Genomic DNA, 20,292 nt, shown 5'->3' with positions numbered 1-20,292 from the left:
TATTGGAGATTTCTCTCAATAAAATTCTTATTTTGGAAATTAATATTGCCTTTGGGAAACATTTCTGTAATGGGAATAATTTCTGTATTCAAACATCAGTCATTGAAACACTGTGATGATAGACTAGTTTATGTGAGATACGTGAAAACATGGGAAAAATTTAAGCGTTGCTTAAAATCTTGCTTGTATTTTTGGCCTTATAAATGGATACTCATTAGAAAATTGCTATATTATACTTTTACAAAATATTAAAATTTGTATACAGCAGTTGAATTTTACTTGTTCACACGTGATAAAAGTGAATTGACCTTGACTAACTAGTTAACTTCAGGAAATATTTTCTGAATGGGTATTATAGTCTGTTATGGGGGGGGGGGGGGAGGTGTTTGGGGGTTTTGTTTCTTTTGGTTTTTAAGTTTAACTATTTCTAATACTTTTTTACTTGCTGAAGGGAATAGTTTTGAGCTCAGCAGTCACATAGGTGATTAGCAAGAACTTACTGGCTGGTGTATTTCAGATGGCTCTAGAACATAACCTGCGCTTCCTGAGAAAAGCCTGAAAGGAAATGGCTGTCATTAATAAATAACTGAACATTCAATCTTGACAATCTAATCTTGAGAATTCAAATGACATTTGAATAAGTAGGTCAGGCACAATCACATGTGAAAAACGGCATTTTATTATCATACGTTTCACTCTGCTTCTGTAAAGTTCAGATAAAATACTGTCTATTTTTTTTAAACAGTATCGGTTCTGATACCATTTAGACTGTTAGAAGCTGGTAGATATGTCTAATTATCTTTTATGTAACCAGTTACGTTGCATTTTTAATGTCGTGAGGTTAAAGCCACATGCTTTCTTGGCTTCTGATCAGTAAGCAGGCCCTGGCCAACATAGCAGAAGTCTTACAAAAGCAACTATTATAGCAATGTAGTTATGTATAATAAGAAATGTCTTTTGAACTAGTTTCAAATGGAAGGTTTCTTTGCATCTCTCTCATATTTTCAAATTTTAAAAGGAGTCAGTGTGTCCTGAAACTATTTAATTTCATTATGACAGTATTTAGGCATAAAGATTTGTTGGTTTGATTCATAATAATAAGAGGAAGAAGGAAAAAATATTACCTAACATTTTCTCTTTCTTTCTTAAAGGCCACGAAACAGAAGTCACGATTCAGTGACTTGCTTTTGAATGCTTTAGTCTTCAGTGCATGCCATTTTAGCATTATGCACCACATAACTTGATGAAATTCAATAAACTCTTTTGTAAGCTCCTGATTTTGTAGCTCAGCTTAAAACCTTTTTTTTTCCTGCTAAATCTTGATCACATTAAGTGATAATGCTTTCTTGATAGGAAGTTTTAAAATCTCTTTTTATTAGTGATTACTAAGTTGAGAATATTCAAAAATCTTTATTTCTCTGAATTGTCCAAGAAAAGAACTGTATTTGTAAGTTGTCAAACTTGATCAGTGCAGTCCTCTAGAGGTGAATGGCTCATGACAAAAGATATTCAATTAAGTAATACATGCTAAAGGTTCTTTAGATTAAATTTTGAAATAATCCATATCTGCTTATCCTGGTTTATACAAGGGGTTTGGAATCCAAAGCTGTTCTACCAGTATTGGTTTCAGAAGAAGGAAATAGACTGGAAAAAGTCTCTTGTGACTAAATATACAACTGGAATATCAAGTGGCTGAATTAGTCATTGTATTCCCTGTTCAAATTAATGTCACATTACTTTTATTAGGCTCCATTTTTATTCAGCTCAGGAGTTTATGCAGACTTGTAACTCCAGTTACGTTACTTTGTCACATTTAAATATACAGGCTTTTTGTAATCATCTCATATGTAAATAAAATCTCTTACTACCTTTTGTAAAATATGTAAAAAATATAATTTAAAAAAAAAGCTTTAGTTATTCTGTTTCATCACTGTATTAATTGAACAGTGAACAAAGAAAAAGCAGTAGAGTTTTTCAGCAGTGCTAATTTTGGCCTTTTATCATCTTGACATCTATATTGTATCTACATTTTAAGTTTTTTATGGACATTAACTAGATATTTATGAGAAAGCAAACACTGAATATCTTAGAACTCCTAAACAGACTGTTTCTATATATTTTGATCAAAATTACTATATTTAAAGGTAAATGATCATAGGAAGGCAGAGATCCATTGTAGTTATGAGACTTATTTATTGGAGCTGTGGTCATTTACCTTCTTAGAAAATCTGTGTCGTCAAATCTTCCTTATGTTGCTCATGTCCTTTCACAAGGAACTGCTATGTAGCCATTGATTTAAAACTGCACATGCAATCCATTGTAGGTAATATGATTATAAGACTATGAATTTAATAGAGGTGATTTTGGATAGGAGTATAAGTCTTAACTGATTGCAATTTTGGAGAAGCTGAATCCAATCCCAGTAGTTGTTTTTCCTTCTGTTTGTTTGACATCCAGTTAACTGTTTTTGAGAAAATACTTAAGTTCCTTACACGGACAGTGATTTATTATATATGCTTATGCACAGTACTTAGAAGAAAGGTGCATACAATGTAAAACAGTACACACTAGGAAGAAATAGAATTTTACCTTGGTTAAGCTTTGGAACTTTATTTTAAAAATCTTATTCTAAATATGTATTTATTACATGTAAAAATTTATTATTAGGAATATTGTACCCTGCTGCCCAGTTATATTATTACATTCCCCAACCACCATAGACAAGCAGGATTGAGAAACTGCAAGTTTTTGAAACCATTATCGCAGTGGAAGCGAAGAACCAAAATTAGTATGTAGGCTGCAGTGTTGAATCACAGGACCTCAGAAAGCTGAATGTTCTGTGGAAATGTTGAAGGACTTTCACAAGAGACAACTGCTGTTGTTCTAGGCACAATGGAAGGCAACTGGGGAGTAGGACTATGTTGGGTAAAATAACAAAATGGTTGTTTAAGATAAACCCTTAGCTTTGAAAAGTAATATCAATTGACATTTTAAATATTTTTAAAAGATCTAATTTTTGGTGGTGAAACAAAGTCATTTATATTTAATTTTTTTTATTTCTGAAACTTACACTTCATTGGAAAAAAGAATGAATTCCTCAAATTATTTGTAGTTTTAGTAGGGGAAAGCTTGTAAGGAAAAAATGAACAAAATCTACAGAAAGTAGCATAAGGACTAAAAATAAAGCTTCTAGCTAGTAGTTTCTTCAGAATGAAAACTTAATTCTGAAATACATGCCAGTTAACCTAAACTAGCATAGACTATGCTAACAGCCTGGAAGCCCTGAAGCTCCCACAGCGAAGGGCAGCTTCTGGTTTCATTGTCTCATTGTTGCTAAGCCAACATGGTCCCACTTCACTGCTGTTCATTTCTTTTGTATGTTTTACACATGTAGCTTTATAATGTACAAAACATATCTTTGAAATTACACTTGCATATTTTAGGTATAATTATTCCATGTTTCTCTTACAGTAGAGGTCCATCACAAACTGAGATACTCTGCCAAGTAGCACAATGAGTCAGTTAAACTGTGTTGGATGCCTATGAAGTACAGTCTCACTAGACTAATATAGGCTTTTTATAGTTGCCATAGTTTTATGCCAAATTGATAAGACTATATTCTGCTAATCACCCTGTCTGAAACCCTCCCCACCTTCCCTAATGCTCCAAAATTTATCTCACTAGTGCATTGGTACCTCTTTCACTTTTGAGTAGATAGAGGTACTTTCACTGTTTTTGTAAAAATTGCAAATTGTTTGTATTACTGAAACTTGATGTAAGCAGTTTTGTCAACAGTATATAGCTATTACCATGAGACAAAAGCATGGGTTTAGTTACTTTTAATGTGTCAATGTTTTTTCAAGGAATGGAGAGAAGGCATGCTAAGAGTTTATTGTACTTGTTTCTGCTTAAAGGGATTCATTGCCTTTACTATTAAATTTTAATGTGACTGCTGTCCAGGGATTTCGCTTGGTTCCCCTAATCAGGATGGGGATGGTAAATAAGATTTTCACACCTCTGTTCATATAGATAAAATGATTGCTTTGCCAAAAAGATTTTGTCATAAATACCAATTATTAGTACTGATATATATACTATTAATTCTTTCATTTGACAGGAACAGTGAAAATTTTCAAAGAAATTAGTAGAAACCAATTAATGGTGAAAGGATAACTTCTTTTTCATATTTTTCAGTGATTAAAAAACACTATCCTAGCTGTTCTGTGGGAGAAAAAAGTATGCAGAACAGCAGTGCTTATTTATGTAGTACAGGCAATTGGTTATAAAATTAGTGAAGTCTCTCTGGCAGCTCTATTTGGTTGATGATAATTCATAATAAACTAGTAAATGCATTGTATATTTTATAAAACTAATTAAATCATAGCAATTGTTTTTCCTGCAGCACTCTGTGAAATTTTTGGCACTGGTAAAGAGTGCGATTTTGGTGTGCAAACTGGTGAAATCATTCTGTGCAAGTGAATTGCTTTCAACAGTGAGTTTAGCCTTCCTGCATCTTTTTAGTTCTGACTTGGTGACTAGAAGTCCATATTGCACTTGTCTTGCAATAGTTGAAATTATCTTTCAGAACAGCAGACTGTCTTGCTGTAAAACTGTGATTTGTGGTAGGACCAGCTACTGTTTCGTTGTAACAAAGTGTGGGATTTTCTGTGCACGAAAGTCTCAAGCTTTATGAGAAATGTCTGGCTCTTAATTTCAGTAAATGGCATGACACACTACATCCATTTTGAGCTTTTGACATACTAAACTGTTCTTGTTTAATGGATGATTTGCCATGGTGAGCAATGGACTCAGGTGACTTGATTAGGAAAACAAAACTTTCCCTTTTGCAAAACATTCTACCAGTAAATTTACTTGTGGGGAAAGTTTGCATTAACAGAACCTTGAGCTTCTTCCTCCAATGTTTCTTTGTTCCCATTTCTTTGTTGATATATGTCTTTTTTTTTTAAACTTTGTTGCTCAGAATGTCTTTAATGCTAGCCAAGGAGTAAGGGATTTGGACTTTTTTTCATGGACTTCCAAAGCTTTACCCCCTAAGGTGAGTTAAATGACAGGTGCAGTCATGCTGTGTATCTCATGTTTTCAGATTGTACCTTGTGACTCAACTTTATGCTAAATATTCTTTGATTTTTACAGGAAATAGCAAATTCGCACAGAATGCTGTATCTGTGTCTCTTCCTTTAGGATGAGGAAAAAAAATACCAGAGCAGATTATTGAATTTTCATTAATTCATAAGCAGCACTCTCCTTTTTTTATGAACTGCATTAGAAATTCAGAGATGGCCTAGTAACATAATAAAGGCTTTCATTCTCTTTTGATGCAGAATGTACTAGTAATTTTTTTGTGTTATTGGAGGATACACATGAAGTTGCAGCATCTAATAAAATGGTATTTGTATGAGTAAAGACACAAATATTTAATCAATACTCAGCCCATTCTTAATCGAATTTTTTTTAATTATACAACTACTGGAACAACATGTTATGTACAGTTAAGCAGTTTAAGTTATCTATAGAAGTGCTTGTCTAAATCTCTTTACAGCCCTGTAGTGATTTTGAGATTGAGGTTTTTTCATAGGAACTTTGTAATGAAGATGATACTCAGTGTTGTACATACTGGTTTAGAGTTTTAAAGACTTGGTTTTCCATTGAATCTTTTTCCCCTAAATAGCAACCCTTTTTATTATTATATCAAGATCTAGGCACTGTTTAAACTGTCTTTAAAACATATGATTATTTTTTTCCTTGAACCAGTTTACCTCAGGTTGCATAAACCTGCTTCTAAAGTTGTGTTTACAGAACAGGATTCATTTTTGTATAAGGGCTTCTTTGAATTAGTCTGGACATAGTGCACAGACTTCCATACCAAAAAGCTGAAAATATGATAATTAAAGAGATCAGAGGAAATTATATTAATTAAAAAGGAAATAACATAAGGAGAAGTTTGGTTTAAAACTGATAAAAGGAAGTATTCTTTTACACAGCAAGAAGTGAACTCCTAGAAGGTGTTGTTACAGGAGATCGTGGTGGCAGAAACTATCAGCACATTCAGATGAAATTAAACATATTTACAGAAATCAGATTCATAAATAAACACTAAAGAAAATGGGTATACTCTCTAACATTCATAATAAAAATATTTTAAATGCTGTTGCTATATAAGGGACAGACCACTAACAAAGACTTGTATGCTACTTCTAAAAGAGCATCTCTTGTTGCCATTGCTGAAAACAGTATACCGGATTAGGTGAACCATTGGCTTCATCCCGTAGGGCATTGCTTAGTTCTTTACTTTCAGGTGTTCTTTTAAAAGCACCTATGACTTGCACCATAAGCATAATAGAGCTTGTTCCTGCTTCTCACTTGCTTTCTTCTGATATAAATATGCATTACGTTACTCCCGTCCCTCATATTTTTCTGTACAATAGCCTTTTTATTAAGCTATGGCTAGCTGAAAAATCTATGCTAATATTTCTCTTCTTTTAGTAGTTACCAATTTTTCTTGTTAGGAGATTCAAAAAGTGTTTTCTCATGTCAGATTCAAGTATATATATCATCTGTAATTGGTGCCAGGGGAAATAAATTTGCGGGCCATTTTTATTGTCATAGTATTAGTGCACATTTATTATTTTCACTTACATGTGCGTTTTGGAATGTATGGTGTTGCTTTTACTTAGTCAGAACTTTACCTTTAAATTAACAAGTATTCTAAATATGAAATCAAAAAAGCAGCTTATCATTTGGAAAGAGAGAATATTCAAAATCCCTTTACATAGCCCCAGGCTTTTCAGAAAATTTCACAAGTACAGCAGGAGGAATGAGTGTGTCTCCTGCTAAATGTCAGCATGAAGCAAGGTTTAGTGAAAGCGGTTAGAGTAGATAATTTGTCTCCAATGGTAGATATGAGATACTCCTTTTACATAAATGGTTTCATTTATACCACTGTTGTTTCAAGAGTAATATGGTGACTTTTCAATTAATGTGCAATTTACTAATAGTGGTTTATCATTGCACACTAAAATTAGCAATGTAACTAGTGTCTCTTTTAGCTTTGAAATTTAGCTATTGTCTTGAAATAAGTATTTCTTATCTAAAAGTTCAAAGGTATTATTAATAGGTTTTATTCTGTTCTGTTTTGTTTTGCCTTTTTTTTTTTTTTTTTAATTTCTCAGGAATCTAGGTCTAATACTGATGATTTTTTCAAAGACCTAAATTCACACTGCCCACAGGAAGCAGTGATGCAAGAACAAGATATGCCATTCCTTCGAGGTGGACCTGGAGTGTACAAGGTAGTGAAGACTGGCCCGTCAGGTCACAACATCAGAAGCTGCCCTAACCTTAGAGGTATCCCAATTGGAATGTTAGTTCTGGGAAACAAAGTCAAGGCAGTGGGCGAGGTATGGATCCTTGTAGCTTCAGTTAATGTCTTCATAGATACCAGTATATAACAGTAGTAAACACAGCAAAAGAATCTGCCCCTTTACAGGTTTGCTTTTCCAACCCTCATGATAAATACTAACATTTGAACATGGTTTATGTTATAAATACCAATGCAATTATGTCTTTTGCCTTTTAGATGTGTGCATTGATTGAAATAATGTTAAAATTGTACTGCAGTTACCTATGCTTGCTTATATGTTTCTGTTACAGTATTCCTTACTTCCTTAGGAAATTGTTTCTTGTTTTACATTTTTGTCATATTCTTTGAAAAAAAAATGGTTTCATTGAAAAAATGTTTTTCTAGGACCTAACCAATTAACGAATTATTCTGTTTCTCTGTATTGATTGTATTCATTTGTTTAGTTGCTGAACTGTTGTTACTGTTCCCACTTGTCCAGCTGTGGTGTTTTATGGTTAAGAAGGGCTTAAGGATGAAGTGTGTCATGCTATTTCCTAAATATAATGACAGGAACAAAATTAGTATTCATACAAACTTTTCACATATAACATGGTATTATAAATCTACTGTTGCAGCCATCAATAAAAAGGCATATTTTGGTGAATATCTCCACATTTTTATCTAGGCTTGTTTGGATGTTCTAAAGTTGTGGTGTCGGTGTTTTGCTTCTTCTAAACATAAACAGGTGTAAAATTTTTGGAAACAGTCCTAACTGAAAATGTGCCATAAATAGATTTGGTACTTCAGTCTGCCTCAGCCTGTGGCCTTAATTTAAGAAACTGGGTTTTTTTCACATTTGCTTTGCGATATGTAGAGATTGGAATGAGTGTGTTTTTCAGGTACTATAATAAGTTGCTGAATCATGCTACTGAATTATCTGAAGAGTTAACAAATTGTGCTTTTTTGTGTGTGTGCATCAGGTGACTAATTCAGAAGGTACGTGGGTGCAGATGGATAAGAACAGCATGGTAGAGTTCTGTGAAAGTGATGAAGGCGAGGCATGGTCATTAGCTAGAGACAGAGGTGGAAACCAGTACCTCCGACATGAAGATGGCAAGTTGTTGTTTTGTTTGTTTTTCAAATTAACTTAGAAAAAATTAAGCAATCTGAGCAAGACAAATAAAGAAGAAACTGAGTTTTAAACAGGTGTAACATTAATTTATGCTTTTTCATTTGAGTTTCTTTACACAGTTGGACTTCAGAGGTTTTTAGAAGAACAATTGAAATATTTCCTTGTGTTTGCTTTTGTACCAGTTACAGATCACAATTTTAACCATCCTCCTTTTAGCTATGGGGATCATTTTTAAATAAGAAATTGTGTGGTTTTGTTAACTTTCTTTGGTCTACTAATTGTTTTTTCCTTAACAGTCACAGCCAATCTAGATGAATTCTCCTATGCATGATTATGGGCTACTTATATTTCCTTAAAAGATGAGGCAGGGAATAATCTGTCGGTATTTATATTTCTGGAGGGGATCATCTACCCAGCCTCCCTGTCGGTGCAGATTCAGCTAGATCAGGTTGCTCAGGCCCTTTGTCTTCTATCTCCAGCCTTTCTGGACAACCTGTACCAGTATTTGACTCACCTTCATGGTGAAAAATTTTCCTAATACCTAATCACAGTTTCCGATGCTGCAACTTGTTTGTTGCCTCTTTCCTGAACCCTTCAATTAAGTAGTCAAAGGGAGCAATAAGGTTTCAGCGTTCTCTTTTTAATACTAAACAAACCCAGATCTCTCAGCCTCTCTTTAGATGATGTGTGCCCTGCTGCCCTGACAGTCATGGTGGCCTCTGCTGAACTCATTTCAGTCTGTCTTCTGGTGGGGGGAGTCTGAAAGTAGACTCAGCATCCCAGCTGTCCAGTGTGTCCCTCTTGTCTTTCCAATGTTCAGTAAAAATTACTATGGATCTTCATTAGCATGATTTTGTTACGAGTGTGCTCAGAGAGAAACATTTAAGGTCCATCTGTTGATAGTAACATTTTGGTAGACTTTCCTAGAGGGTGGTTAACTCACTTGAAGATTTAGTTTCTTCAAGCCTTCTTTTTTTTTTTTTTTTTTTTTTTTTTCCCCAACATATATATCTCTGTTTTCTGAATAAAACGGGACATTTTCAATTTATAATCTTCCCACTCCATTTATGGGATCTAATGCTTCCATCTTCCAAAGATCTCTTCATGAAAAACTTCTGCCTCAGCAGTCAAATTCTGCTTGTGTTCTTAGGTGATACTTATTGGCAGCCTCTTATTTGCTCATCATAACAGACTCTTTGCCCTTTTTCTGGTTTTGGCATTTTATTTCTGAAAACTGTTCCACACCTAGACACACATAATTAGCATCATGTTACCATATTAAAACAAAGTAATTCCTTGCTAATACATAAGTATCTCTTACAGCCTGTTGGTTTTTGGCTTTGAGGTATAAAACGTTCTGTGAAGAATGGGAATAACTAATGGTTTTTCATAAAATGCATAAATTGTGGGGGAAGAAAAGTTTATTTAATACTTAGCACAGTATTAATATTTTTTTTTGTCATAGATCCTCCATTTTTAGTTATTTCTGATAATGTCAAATTCTGAGGTGCTTGAAGAGCCCAAGTAGCTTCTAGAAACCAAGTATTTGTGCTTTGGAACAGTACCTTACTTTTAAAAACAGGCGGATTTGATAATAGGGTTGTTAACTTCATCATTTTCTATCCTAATATGAGGCTATTTGCTTTTTCAGTAGAAAATAATTTCGCTGAAATAATAGGTTTTTATCCATAAATAATACCATCTTCCAGATTACTTTTGTAATTTCATTATTTAATAAAATGATAATGAAATTTTAAAAAAGAAGTAGGATTTCTGTCAGAGACAAAAGTCATACTGAATGCTCAAGTCTGTAGACAGGTATCCAGATACTTTAGCTGAAACGCTATAGCAAGATCTAGAATTGCCTCTAATTGAGAAAATTCTAGATCCTTCCTTTTTTAAACCAAGTTTAAATTACCAGCCTTCTCCCCGATATATATATTTTTTTTAAAGTTGAATATGTGTGTTATGTAAAAGTTTGTACTATGTGGTTTTGGTCTGAAATGCAATTTTTTAAAAAAATGTCTCTTAGAACAGTTGGGGGTTTTGTTTTTTTTACTTGAATCCACATTAAGTTTAGCATGTTTACAGGACAAAAAGTTGTCTGAGGTGCCAACTTGAGCGTTTAACCTGCATTTGGGAGATTTCTTGTGAATATTTTGTTATAGATAATCACTTCAAACTATTTCTGACCACATTAAGTCTGTCTCTCATTTGTCTTGGCTCTTGTGTTGCTATGGATGTTCTGAAAGACCCCAGGTTGAGTTTTGTTGGAGATTTTTTTAGTATCATACAGAAAGCAAAACTGTAGTACTCAGTAACAGATATGAATAAATCTGTCAGGTGAAAAAATATCTTATGTCCTGTGAACTATTAGCGGGTAGCCAGGGTTAAAAGTTTATTGGGTCTGAGTTTGCCACAGAAAACTATCCTTTCTCTACCACGCTTTGTCAAATGAATGTAACAATAGCTGTCCAAAGAATAAATACTGAATGGTGCGATGCTAACTGAAAAATGAAATGTTAAGCCTGTTCCTAAGTGGCATATGACGGCAAAGCAGGCAGCAACTCAGTCAGACATAAAAACAGTCTGCATGGTATTAAGTCCTCCATCTTTATATTTTTAGAGCATGAGGTCTAAAGAAGAGAGACGTGCTTTTCTTTTTGAAGAGAATTGAGTGGAGTGGAAGAGTGCTCTCTGGAAAAAGAATATCGTTCTTTTGCCATGTGACTCATCTTTCCAATGTAAATTGGTTACTGAGGTGGTCTAATTCTGAAGTGATGTGTCTTTTTTACAGAGCAAGTCCTTCTAGATCAAAACGTTCAGACTCCTCCTCCAAGTCCTTTTTCAATACAAGCTTTCAGTAAGGGGTCAAGCTGTAGTAACGGACAAGGGTTTGATTATGGCCTTGGAAATAACAAAGGTATGTTTTTACACTCACGTTTTAGAAACTGATATTTTTCTTAACTTTGCTTAAATTTTTATTACTCATTTCCTACTCTTTCAGGCACCATCAGACGTTCTCCAAAAGGTATAAGCAGTAGTGCAATGAATTGCAAGGTGTTTTACATGTAGTTAATGTTATAACTTTAATTTCACTCAGTCTAAGTACACTGTATAAAAAGGATCATTAGAGTTTTGTAAATTACAGCTGAGGCTTTCTATAGCGGTAGGCACAAAATTATAACGCAGGAATGAAAAATACGTACTTGTAAAATAAGGTATGAAAATTACTGGATTTAGAAAGCATGTGCTTCAAAATTATCAGAAACATTTGTAAACACTTCTGACCTATCTTGACATTTTTAAAGTGCCTTCAATGGAATAACAAGGTAAAAGATACCATTTGAGATTTTTAAGGTGTAAAACTGAAGTTACCTTTAAATCACATAGATACCAGTTACAAATGCTGGGAAATAAATAAAATCTGTTTAATTTTACTGACATAATAATTACAACCATGGTTTATTTCATTGGCCAGATGTAAATATATATAAGCCATCACAATAAACTCAAACTGGGTTGAATAGATCTAGAAGATTTAATAATAAAGAAGGGACTTTTGCTGAGGCAGATGTCCTTGAGAAATATTACTGAAGCAAGGAGCTCTGTGATTCTGCTCTGACATCACTATACTGTGTCCATGTCACTATAAACTTGGGTCTAAGGTGTGCTGTGTGTTTTTGACACCAGCATATATTCTTAGTGGTCTCCTAAATAAAATATCTTGTTTTACAGGAGAAGACATAGGGGGAAAAAATATTCCTAAATGTTCTACTCTGTTATTTTCATAACATGAAATAGTTTTATATCATTTCATAGTGTTTTACTGCAGAAAGAAGCAGTTCATACTTGTCCGTGCATTGCTACGGGAAACCCTTTTTTTGGACAAAGACTGGAAAAGTTGAAGTGTTTTCCTTTTGTTTTAATAGGGCCTTTTATACAGAACTGTTTTTCCCAGTTTAGTCATACTCATTTCAAAGTAATGGTTGAATTACAAAAGTGGAAGTGTTTAAGATGTTTGGTGTCTGAGGCAGTATTAAAGCTTGTCTCTTGTCAACTGTGTAATAGTGCAAAAGTATTATCTTTTTTTTTTCTGCAGAAGCATATTAGGAAAGGATTTATTTTTTTCCTGTGTTGTCCAAAGATAAAATCTTGGAGTTCAGTATGCTATATTAACAAGCATTCTAATTTTTCGAAGATATTGTGATTCTTTTTACTGTATTCTATCTTAAATATTTTCTGAGGTGTTATTTTGTATATTACAGTTACAGAAAGTTTGGAAGCTAGTCCTGGCATTGAATTCTGTATCATTTTATATCCATTATTGTCTTGACAATACCCTCAAACTGTGATGTTTAGTGTGAGCGAGCAGCTCATCTAGCTGACTTTATTCCTTGTGTGTACTGTAATTCCTTCAGAACTGCCCAAGAGTAGAGTTGTTGGCAACTATACTGAAATAATAATGATATTACTTTCCCAAAAACAGAATTCTTCAGCTGTATCGTTACTTCATATGTAGTCTTTTTGCATTCTCAGGTCTAAGAAACATTGAGTTTTGTGGAAAATAAAAAACTGAAGGCATAACCATGATCTCTTAGGGAAATTTCTGAATGAAGCAGTTCTTTTGGAGGTGCTTGTTTGTTAAAAGAAATTCTGTAGAGATGCACTAGCTTCAATGAAAATTCAGTCACTGTATATGAATGTTTCAAACTGCTGGTCAAATATAAAGACCTCTATGTAATAGGTCTGTGTTTACAGTATGACCTGTGAGGAAGAAGACATAACTCCCACAATCCTTCTGTTTGATTTATCTATGTCTTTTCTATTCCAGCTGTCTGCGTTGCAGGCAAGTCTTTAATATTCCTCATGAATAACCCTACCCACCTCCATATTTAATTATTGTGGGCAGATGACTTTCAACCTCTTCTCGGATGTTCTTCCATTTAAAATAATTATTTGGTTTAGGAAATAGGCCTGTCATATTTGAGAATAATAGTTGTTGTCAAACATGTCAATCACTTCTGGGTTATTAAGGTAGGAATGATTGCTGTCCAAGTACTGATTCTAGTATTTTTTAGTTATACTACTTCCAAAACAGTGGAATAAAATTGGTCTTTTTGATATGTGTAGATGATTATTTAGAAAGGTGTTCCAGGTGGTTTTAGGTATTTTTGTTTTCTGAATTTTGAAATCAAAATATCAAGAAAATAGGTGCAAATTTAAATTTTAGAATTCTTAGGTAATACAGGGTTCCATACACCCACTAGTCTTTCTGTAATTCCATGAAAAGATGATTGATAATCATCCAAAAATGTTGTAAATTCAGTGAGTTGTAAATACCATATTAGTTTCTGAGGGTTTCTAGAACGCTGTCAATGATACGAATTTGCAGAATAAAGTGTTGCTGTAGGATTTGTGTGGTGATGGTTCAAATCTGAGACTCAAACTCTTTGTGTCTCCCAGCTGATATTACTAAGTATACTTCAAATTATGACATGGTGTGATAAACTGCCTTCTTCCTGTAGGCTTCATGTATTTCTAATGCTCACACAGAATTTTTTGAGAATTGGCATTGAGAAATTAAAATTATTTTTAACTTGCTAGTTTTTTGAAGGCCTTCGTTTGCCTCACAACAAATTAATGTAGTTCTTCAGAAAACCAGTTCCAGTTCCAAAGTGGTACTTATTTTTTAAAAAAATTAACTTAAATCTGATCTTTAAAAACAGCATGACAGAATATTTTTGAAGATATTTGCAAAAACGAGCAAATATTTACCAAAGCCTTGGCACAGAAATACACTTGCCAAAGCCTAATTACATGTTATCTTTCCCTTCTCATCAGTTTTTCTAGTCTTTTTTTGCATGTTCTGTTGCATGTGTGGATTATTGTAAATGCTAGGGATTTCTGTTTTCTTTGGCTGCTCTTCATTTTTTAGCAAGGCGAATATAAATCTCTGTTTTGAAATGTTTTTAAAAATTGCAATAAAATATCCATGATCCTTAAAAACCCTGCTTGTACTTTTTAGTGATTTTATTGCCATGCATGCAGTGAGATTTTTATGTTTAGCCACAACCAGGGTTGTATGTGGCTAAATAAGATTTATGACCTTTTTCTGTTACCACCATTTAAACTTTGAGCACCATTTTACTCTGCCTTTCTGGAGAATGACAGGTTGTAGTTTTGACTGTTTTGCCCACTACAGGTGACCAACTGAGTGCCATACTGAATTCCATTCAGTCACGGCCAAATCTCCCAGCTCCTTCCATCTTTGATCAAGCTGCAAAACCTCCCTCTTCCCTAGTCCACAGTCCATTTGTGTTCGGACAGCCCCTTTCCTTCCAGCAGCCTCAGCCACAGCTTCAGAGTAAGTTTGTCAGCCTTACCTGCCTCATCAGTCCATTTTTCCAGCTTCAACATTGCTGTTCTCAGTTGCTTACCAGCTACTAATCATCCCTCAGTGCACCTCACTGGTTTTGTTTTTTTTAAGTTTTCCATGATTCAGAAGCATGTGAGATAATGGTCCTCAAGAAGTATACTTGTTCAACTTTAATTGCTATATTGAAAATATTTTGCTTTCGTATGTGTTCTGCAGTGTAGAGAAGTTATTAAAGTGCATTTCCAATACTGTGTGCAACTCTAGGTTTATAATTAAGATAAATATTTTGTATGGTACAAAATGTTGATAATTCTTTTAACATCAAAAATAGACTGCAGTAAATTCATAGGTATTACAATTTCTGACCTCCTGAATTCCTGGTTCATCTCTCCTAACTTCAGGGATGTAGCTGGAAGGTGGGAACAACTTGGCACTGCTCATAAGAAAGGCTTTGGTACCAGTGTTTTGTTGGGTACTCGTAGGTTTGGCATGGATGTGAATGTTTGCACCTTGAGGTGAATAGCAGTTAACCTGGTTACTGATGGGAGGACAGGAAACTGTTTTTCACTAGTGAGAAATCAAAGCTCAGTATTTATGATGGATAGCAGATATTGCAGTAAATTCTTCCTTATATACAGAACAGGTATGGCATGGGTCACAGGAATAGTCTTCTTTTGTCTCCCATACTGTCCTTCAGAAGTGCCTCAGTTCTTTCTTGTTGGGACCCTGTCAGTCAGTTCAGCCTCTATGTCTGTGCAGTCCTGGATCTATCCAGCTCAGCTTATTGACGTGACATTGCAATGCTTCATGTGAGAACTAGATTAAAATCTCTAATTCACTTTTGTAAAGACTATCAGAAATATTCTGACAGTGATCTTCTGTACTTATGCTGGATTTAAAACAACACCCTGAATGCAGAATATTCTAAAACCTACTCAGAAGAGAGGTGATTGCCAGTGGTATCAGTGGACTGTCAGTGAGAACTTGTCAATTGTATATCCTTTCCCATCGCTTTCAGTTTTCTTCTCTTGTTCAGAGCAGTAAAGTCAGTTTCTTATCCAATTTTGCATCAAAAATAACGCTAATTGTTTTATTTCAAATTTCAGATTATTTGTCTTTTAGTGTTTAGACGTATATTGTATGAAAAGAAAAGCTGTCAGCATTTTTTGTTGGCTGCCCAGGAAGATGTTGCTCAATGGATTTGCCTATCCAATGGATATAGATAACTGTATTCAGTAAGCTGCATCCATAGTTTGTGTTTTATAACACAAACCTGATATATATCCCTGATTTAATAGCAAGCCTTTTTTGTCAGATAGGGGGGGGCATGAGTAGTCTACCAAATAAAGTAATAATGAAACTAGGAAAATTTTTTAAGTTTGTGTCTCATTTGGGATCTTAGCTTAGTACAAGATCTCAAACGATATGTTCTTTTGGCCTTCCAGCAGGGCAAAAATCATCAGCCAGAACTGTTGCACTAACTGTGGTTTGATACAAAGACTTTCTTCCAAATTGTTTATTATCTAATACAGGATTTGATGCAGATAATATAAATTATGCATAAAGGATAGAAATAATAAGATTTTTGTTTTCACTGCCAAAGTTTTAGAATAATATGGAGGAAAGTTTCCTGTTTGAACTTCCTTAGTTTTTTGCAAATTTGTTAATTCTCCATTTACAAGTTCATCCAAATTCCAAATATTGTCAGGGAGGCCTGTAAGACTATATTCACATACTTGTTCATTTAATAGTCAAGGAAATTATGAAGGATATATGACTTTAGATTAAACATTTTGTTTTGAGCAGTTATTCTATTATTACTGTATTTCTTGAAACTTTAAATATTAGAAAGTAATGGATGACTTTGCAATATAATAATAATTAGAATAGCGAGCATATATGCAATAAAATTATTTAGACAGAAAAGTTTTATTTGGGTCAGATTCTGCTGTGTGACTTTTAATGCGTTCAATACTGATGCAGCTATAATAGAACTGTAACAGAAATGCTTTTTAAGTGTGCGATTTTCATTTGTTATTTCCAAAGAACTTCATAGCCTTCTGTTATCAAACATGTAATTCAAAGTTAAACATTTTAAACAACATATCCCAAGGCTTTGTGTGAAGTCACTTGGATTTTTTGCCCTAGGCAAGTTTACTTTTAGTTTCAAATTGTGTTCTGTCCTTAAGTGCTTCTTGAAGTTAGATCTAAATATTAAAATAAATGTTTATAGTCAATAACTGCTATATTAAAGGGACTAATGATAGTCTAATAGTTGAAAGAAGTTGTGCCAGCCTAGATTTCCATGGCCTCAGAAGTTATATACCAAATACTGGTCTTGACTGAAAGTCTGCCTGCATAGTTTAGCCTACCACTTAAATTTTCTGTTCTTCCTAAGGACAGATACCTTTCCTCCTGAGGAGAAATTTTATTTGTAAGCATGATTGTGAGGAAAGTTAGGATCATTTGAATGTCCTCTAGAATTATTTCCTTAATTCAGATTTTTACAGTAGAAAGAAAAATGTTGGTCTGAGTATAAAACATACTCTGTGCCAGTGACCGTTTGTAGTTTTCCTTTAGAAGAGTTTGTAGCTTGCTGTTCTTTCTGAAGAATGGTTTCTGTGCTTGGGGTTTGGTTTGGTTTCCCAATACATTTAAGGAAGAGGTAAAGGGCTTGTCACAACCTTTTATCTTCCAGTACAGTGTCTGGTTATTTTTTTTGTGGAAATACTACAGTTTTGGACAACCACTTCCTCAGATACAGTGCATGAAATAATAAGTAATGTCTCTGTTTTTCTTTTCACATCATAAACAGGTAAACTAACAAGAGTCTTGTGTGTTTTGTCAAAGAAGTTTTTATAGAAGGGTTATTATAAAGAGAGAGGAACTGTGTTATTCAGTTTTGTGTTATTTGGTAGAACTCCATGAAGGGCTGCTTGTTCTGTTCTGCTTCATTCCTTTGCTAATTTACACACATGGTCACACAAGGGAAAAAAACAAACAAGCTTAAGATGCTCTTGTGATGTGTTTTAATTCCTTGTCAGTTCTTTATGCAGCTAAAAGTCAAAAAAACTAGAAGATATGGCATAACCTAACTGGAGTTCAGGAACAGCTGTATTGACCTGGAATCTTAGCAAGGATTTTTTTCCAGAAAGAGCACAAGTTTATATATATTTCTTCTTTGATTATTTCAACAAATCAATCTGTAATTGCTCCAGCCTGTCTATGCCAGCTTCTGAGAAGTTTGCAAAATCATCAGTAACAATTTGCTCAGGACTGCAACCTCCCATAGCTGCAAGATTATTAGTGGTTACTGGATTGATTTGGCTCTGAACTTTGTGAAGAGCACCAGTGACTCAGATTCCTTCTGGAAATCTGGCTATAGGTGAAGTGTGGAGGCCTAGAGGGTCAAGGAAGATCTTGTTTCCTTCAGCAGTGTGTATGGGGTCATAAAACTCCTCAGAGGCGACAAGTCAGGGAAATAGGATTTTGCCATGCTGTCCAGCATCAATTATCAGAATTTCAATTGGCTGTTGAACTCTCAACTTGGGGAAGGAAATGTGAGACCTTGCGGTCACCAGTGTTAGACCTTTATGCCATGTCTCCTCACATCTGAGTTGTTACTGCAAATGAGGAGTGGATTTATAGGCTGAAGAGGCTGTGGACCCTGCCTCATCTGTCACATTCTTCCTCTTCCACGGCAGCCCCGGCAGCTCACTGAGCTGCTGCGCAGCACGGCTACTGCTTCCTGACTCATCTCAGTCCAGCAGAAGCTGCAGTGGTGGGCTGCTGCTCCGTACCTTCACAGTGTCCTGACGGGCAGCTTCCTCGCCAGTCCAGCATGTGGTCCCACCATATCTGATCAACCCCTACCATTCATGTTAGGAGTTTCTTGATACATCCCTTCAGTGCTGTGCTACCACTTCCTTTTTGGTTTTGGTCTCTTCCTTTCTAGGTGCTAGTTACAATGCATTTAGAACCACTGGCTTTGCCTGCAGTGCTTCTGTCCATGTTTCCTAAACTGTAGAGGGGATGCAAAAGACCAGCACACATATGGAGCACATAACTCGTCTTGGTAGTGTTTGAGTAAAATGAGCCAAGCACACTGATCTTTTCTGTATCATGCTGAAATGACTTAATTTTCATGTGAAGCAGCCAGAGAGTTTGGTTTAACTGCTTTTTCAGATGCTGAGTATTGCCAAAGCTTTGTTCCTGAAAACCTGAGCTAATAAGTTAAACAGTTTCATACCCTAGGCTTTACAGATTTGTTAATCAAAGAGCTATATGAAGCATACATTTGTCTAGATCAATCTAAAGCCATCCCTGGGGGACTGGTATAGTAAAGTTTGGAGGTAGAGCACAAGTAGTGTCAAGCTTTATTTAAGAAATATATTCAGTGTATCATATCTTCAAAAATCATAGTTACAGATTATAAGATTATAGATTCATTTTTATTCACCTTTCTAGCACAGGAATGCTTTTTTCAGTTAATAAACTTAGTGGCTCAAGTGTTAGTGCTCCAAACGCTACCTGTTGGTCAAGTACACTGCTAATATTTTTCTAATGATACTGTGTTCCAGCTTTTACTTCCATTTGCTGACTCATTCCCCTCCTATAACAGTACCTAGTACTTTTCTCCCTTTTTTATATTTAATATTCAAACATTTGTTGACTTCAGTATATTCTTTTACTCATGAAAAAAGAAAGAGTCCTTGTCCAACTGTCACTATGACATTTGGCATTTTCAGGATTGAAAAAAGATACATTGATTGCAGTGTTTCAGGAAATTCGGCTAACAGCCATATCATAGCTTCCACGTCAGTAACAGGGAGCTAAATTTTTGAAGAGTCATCCATTGCTTAGGTGAAGGGGCAAAAGCAGGGCAGTGATTTCCTTCATCATCATGCAAAAAAGCAGTGGCATTTCAGAAGAAACGTCAACTTATCTCCACTCTCCAGAGACATTTTACCAGTTTGTTGTAGAGTTTGTTTAAAAAAGACTGATGTGGACCAGTTGGTGGCATGTCATGCCTCCTGGATCAGTTTACCAGGGTTTCCGCAGAGGAAGCAGGCATAGCTGTTAGAAGACTACATCCTGCCATAAGAATTGAACCACTTCTTATGTCTCCATATTGTGTAGCTTTTCAAGCTGGAGCTATTGAAGGAAAGAGTGTGACTAAAGATACGCTGTCACATTCGAATGTTATGTGAGACAGACCTTGCCTACCTTGTATTTCAGGTCTTTGTAGCCTTTGAGGGTGATTCAAAGAGAAGGAATCCTGACAAAAAAGCTGGTCCCTATGGCTGACCAGTTATCCTGGATAGGCATACACTGTTTTCCAAGGCAGCAAGGAGATTATGTGGGAAATGTATTCTCTTCGACCCACAGTCCCCTTGGAATGATTGAGTAGTAGTAAATTGTTCA

The 20,292-nt window shown here is 34.9% G+C and overlaps 1 protein-coding gene across 30 annotated transcripts in view; it reads left to right on the top strand.

Moving 5' to 3' along the window:
* Window positions 1-20,292, top strand: part of MYCBP2 (MYC binding protein 2) — a 200,624-nt gene that overhangs the window by 137,450 nt on the left and 42,882 nt on the right. For 10 of the 30 annotated variants that reach the window (XM_055703008.1, XM_055703002.1, XM_055702992.1 and 7 more), the window contains 5 exons: window positions 4,982-5,056; window positions 7,191-7,415; window positions 8,338-8,470; window positions 11,287-11,412; window positions 14,671-14,856. In XM_055703008.1, coding sequence (XP_055558983.1) covers window positions 4,982-5,056; window positions 7,191-7,415; window positions 8,338-8,470; window positions 11,287-11,412; window positions 14,671-14,856 — 745 coding nt within the window. The remainder of the gene's footprint in view (window positions 1-4,981; window positions 5,057-7,190; window positions 7,416-8,337; window positions 8,471-11,286; window positions 11,413-14,670; window positions 14,857-20,292) is intronic. The other 20 variants (XM_055703023.1, XM_055702998.1, XM_055702997.1 and 17 more) reach the window with 8 other exon arrangements.

Source organism: Falco cherrug, chromosome 2 (genome assembly GCF_023634085.1).
Source record: "Falco cherrug isolate bFalChe1 chromosome 2, bFalChe1.pri, whole genome shotgun sequence".
In the NCBI taxonomy this organism is placed as follows: domain Eukaryota; kingdom Metazoa; phylum Chordata; class Aves; order Falconiformes; family Falconidae; genus Falco; species Falco cherrug.
Note: the sequence above shows the minus strand (reverse complement) of the source record. Positions and strands in the feature narration are given on the sequence as shown.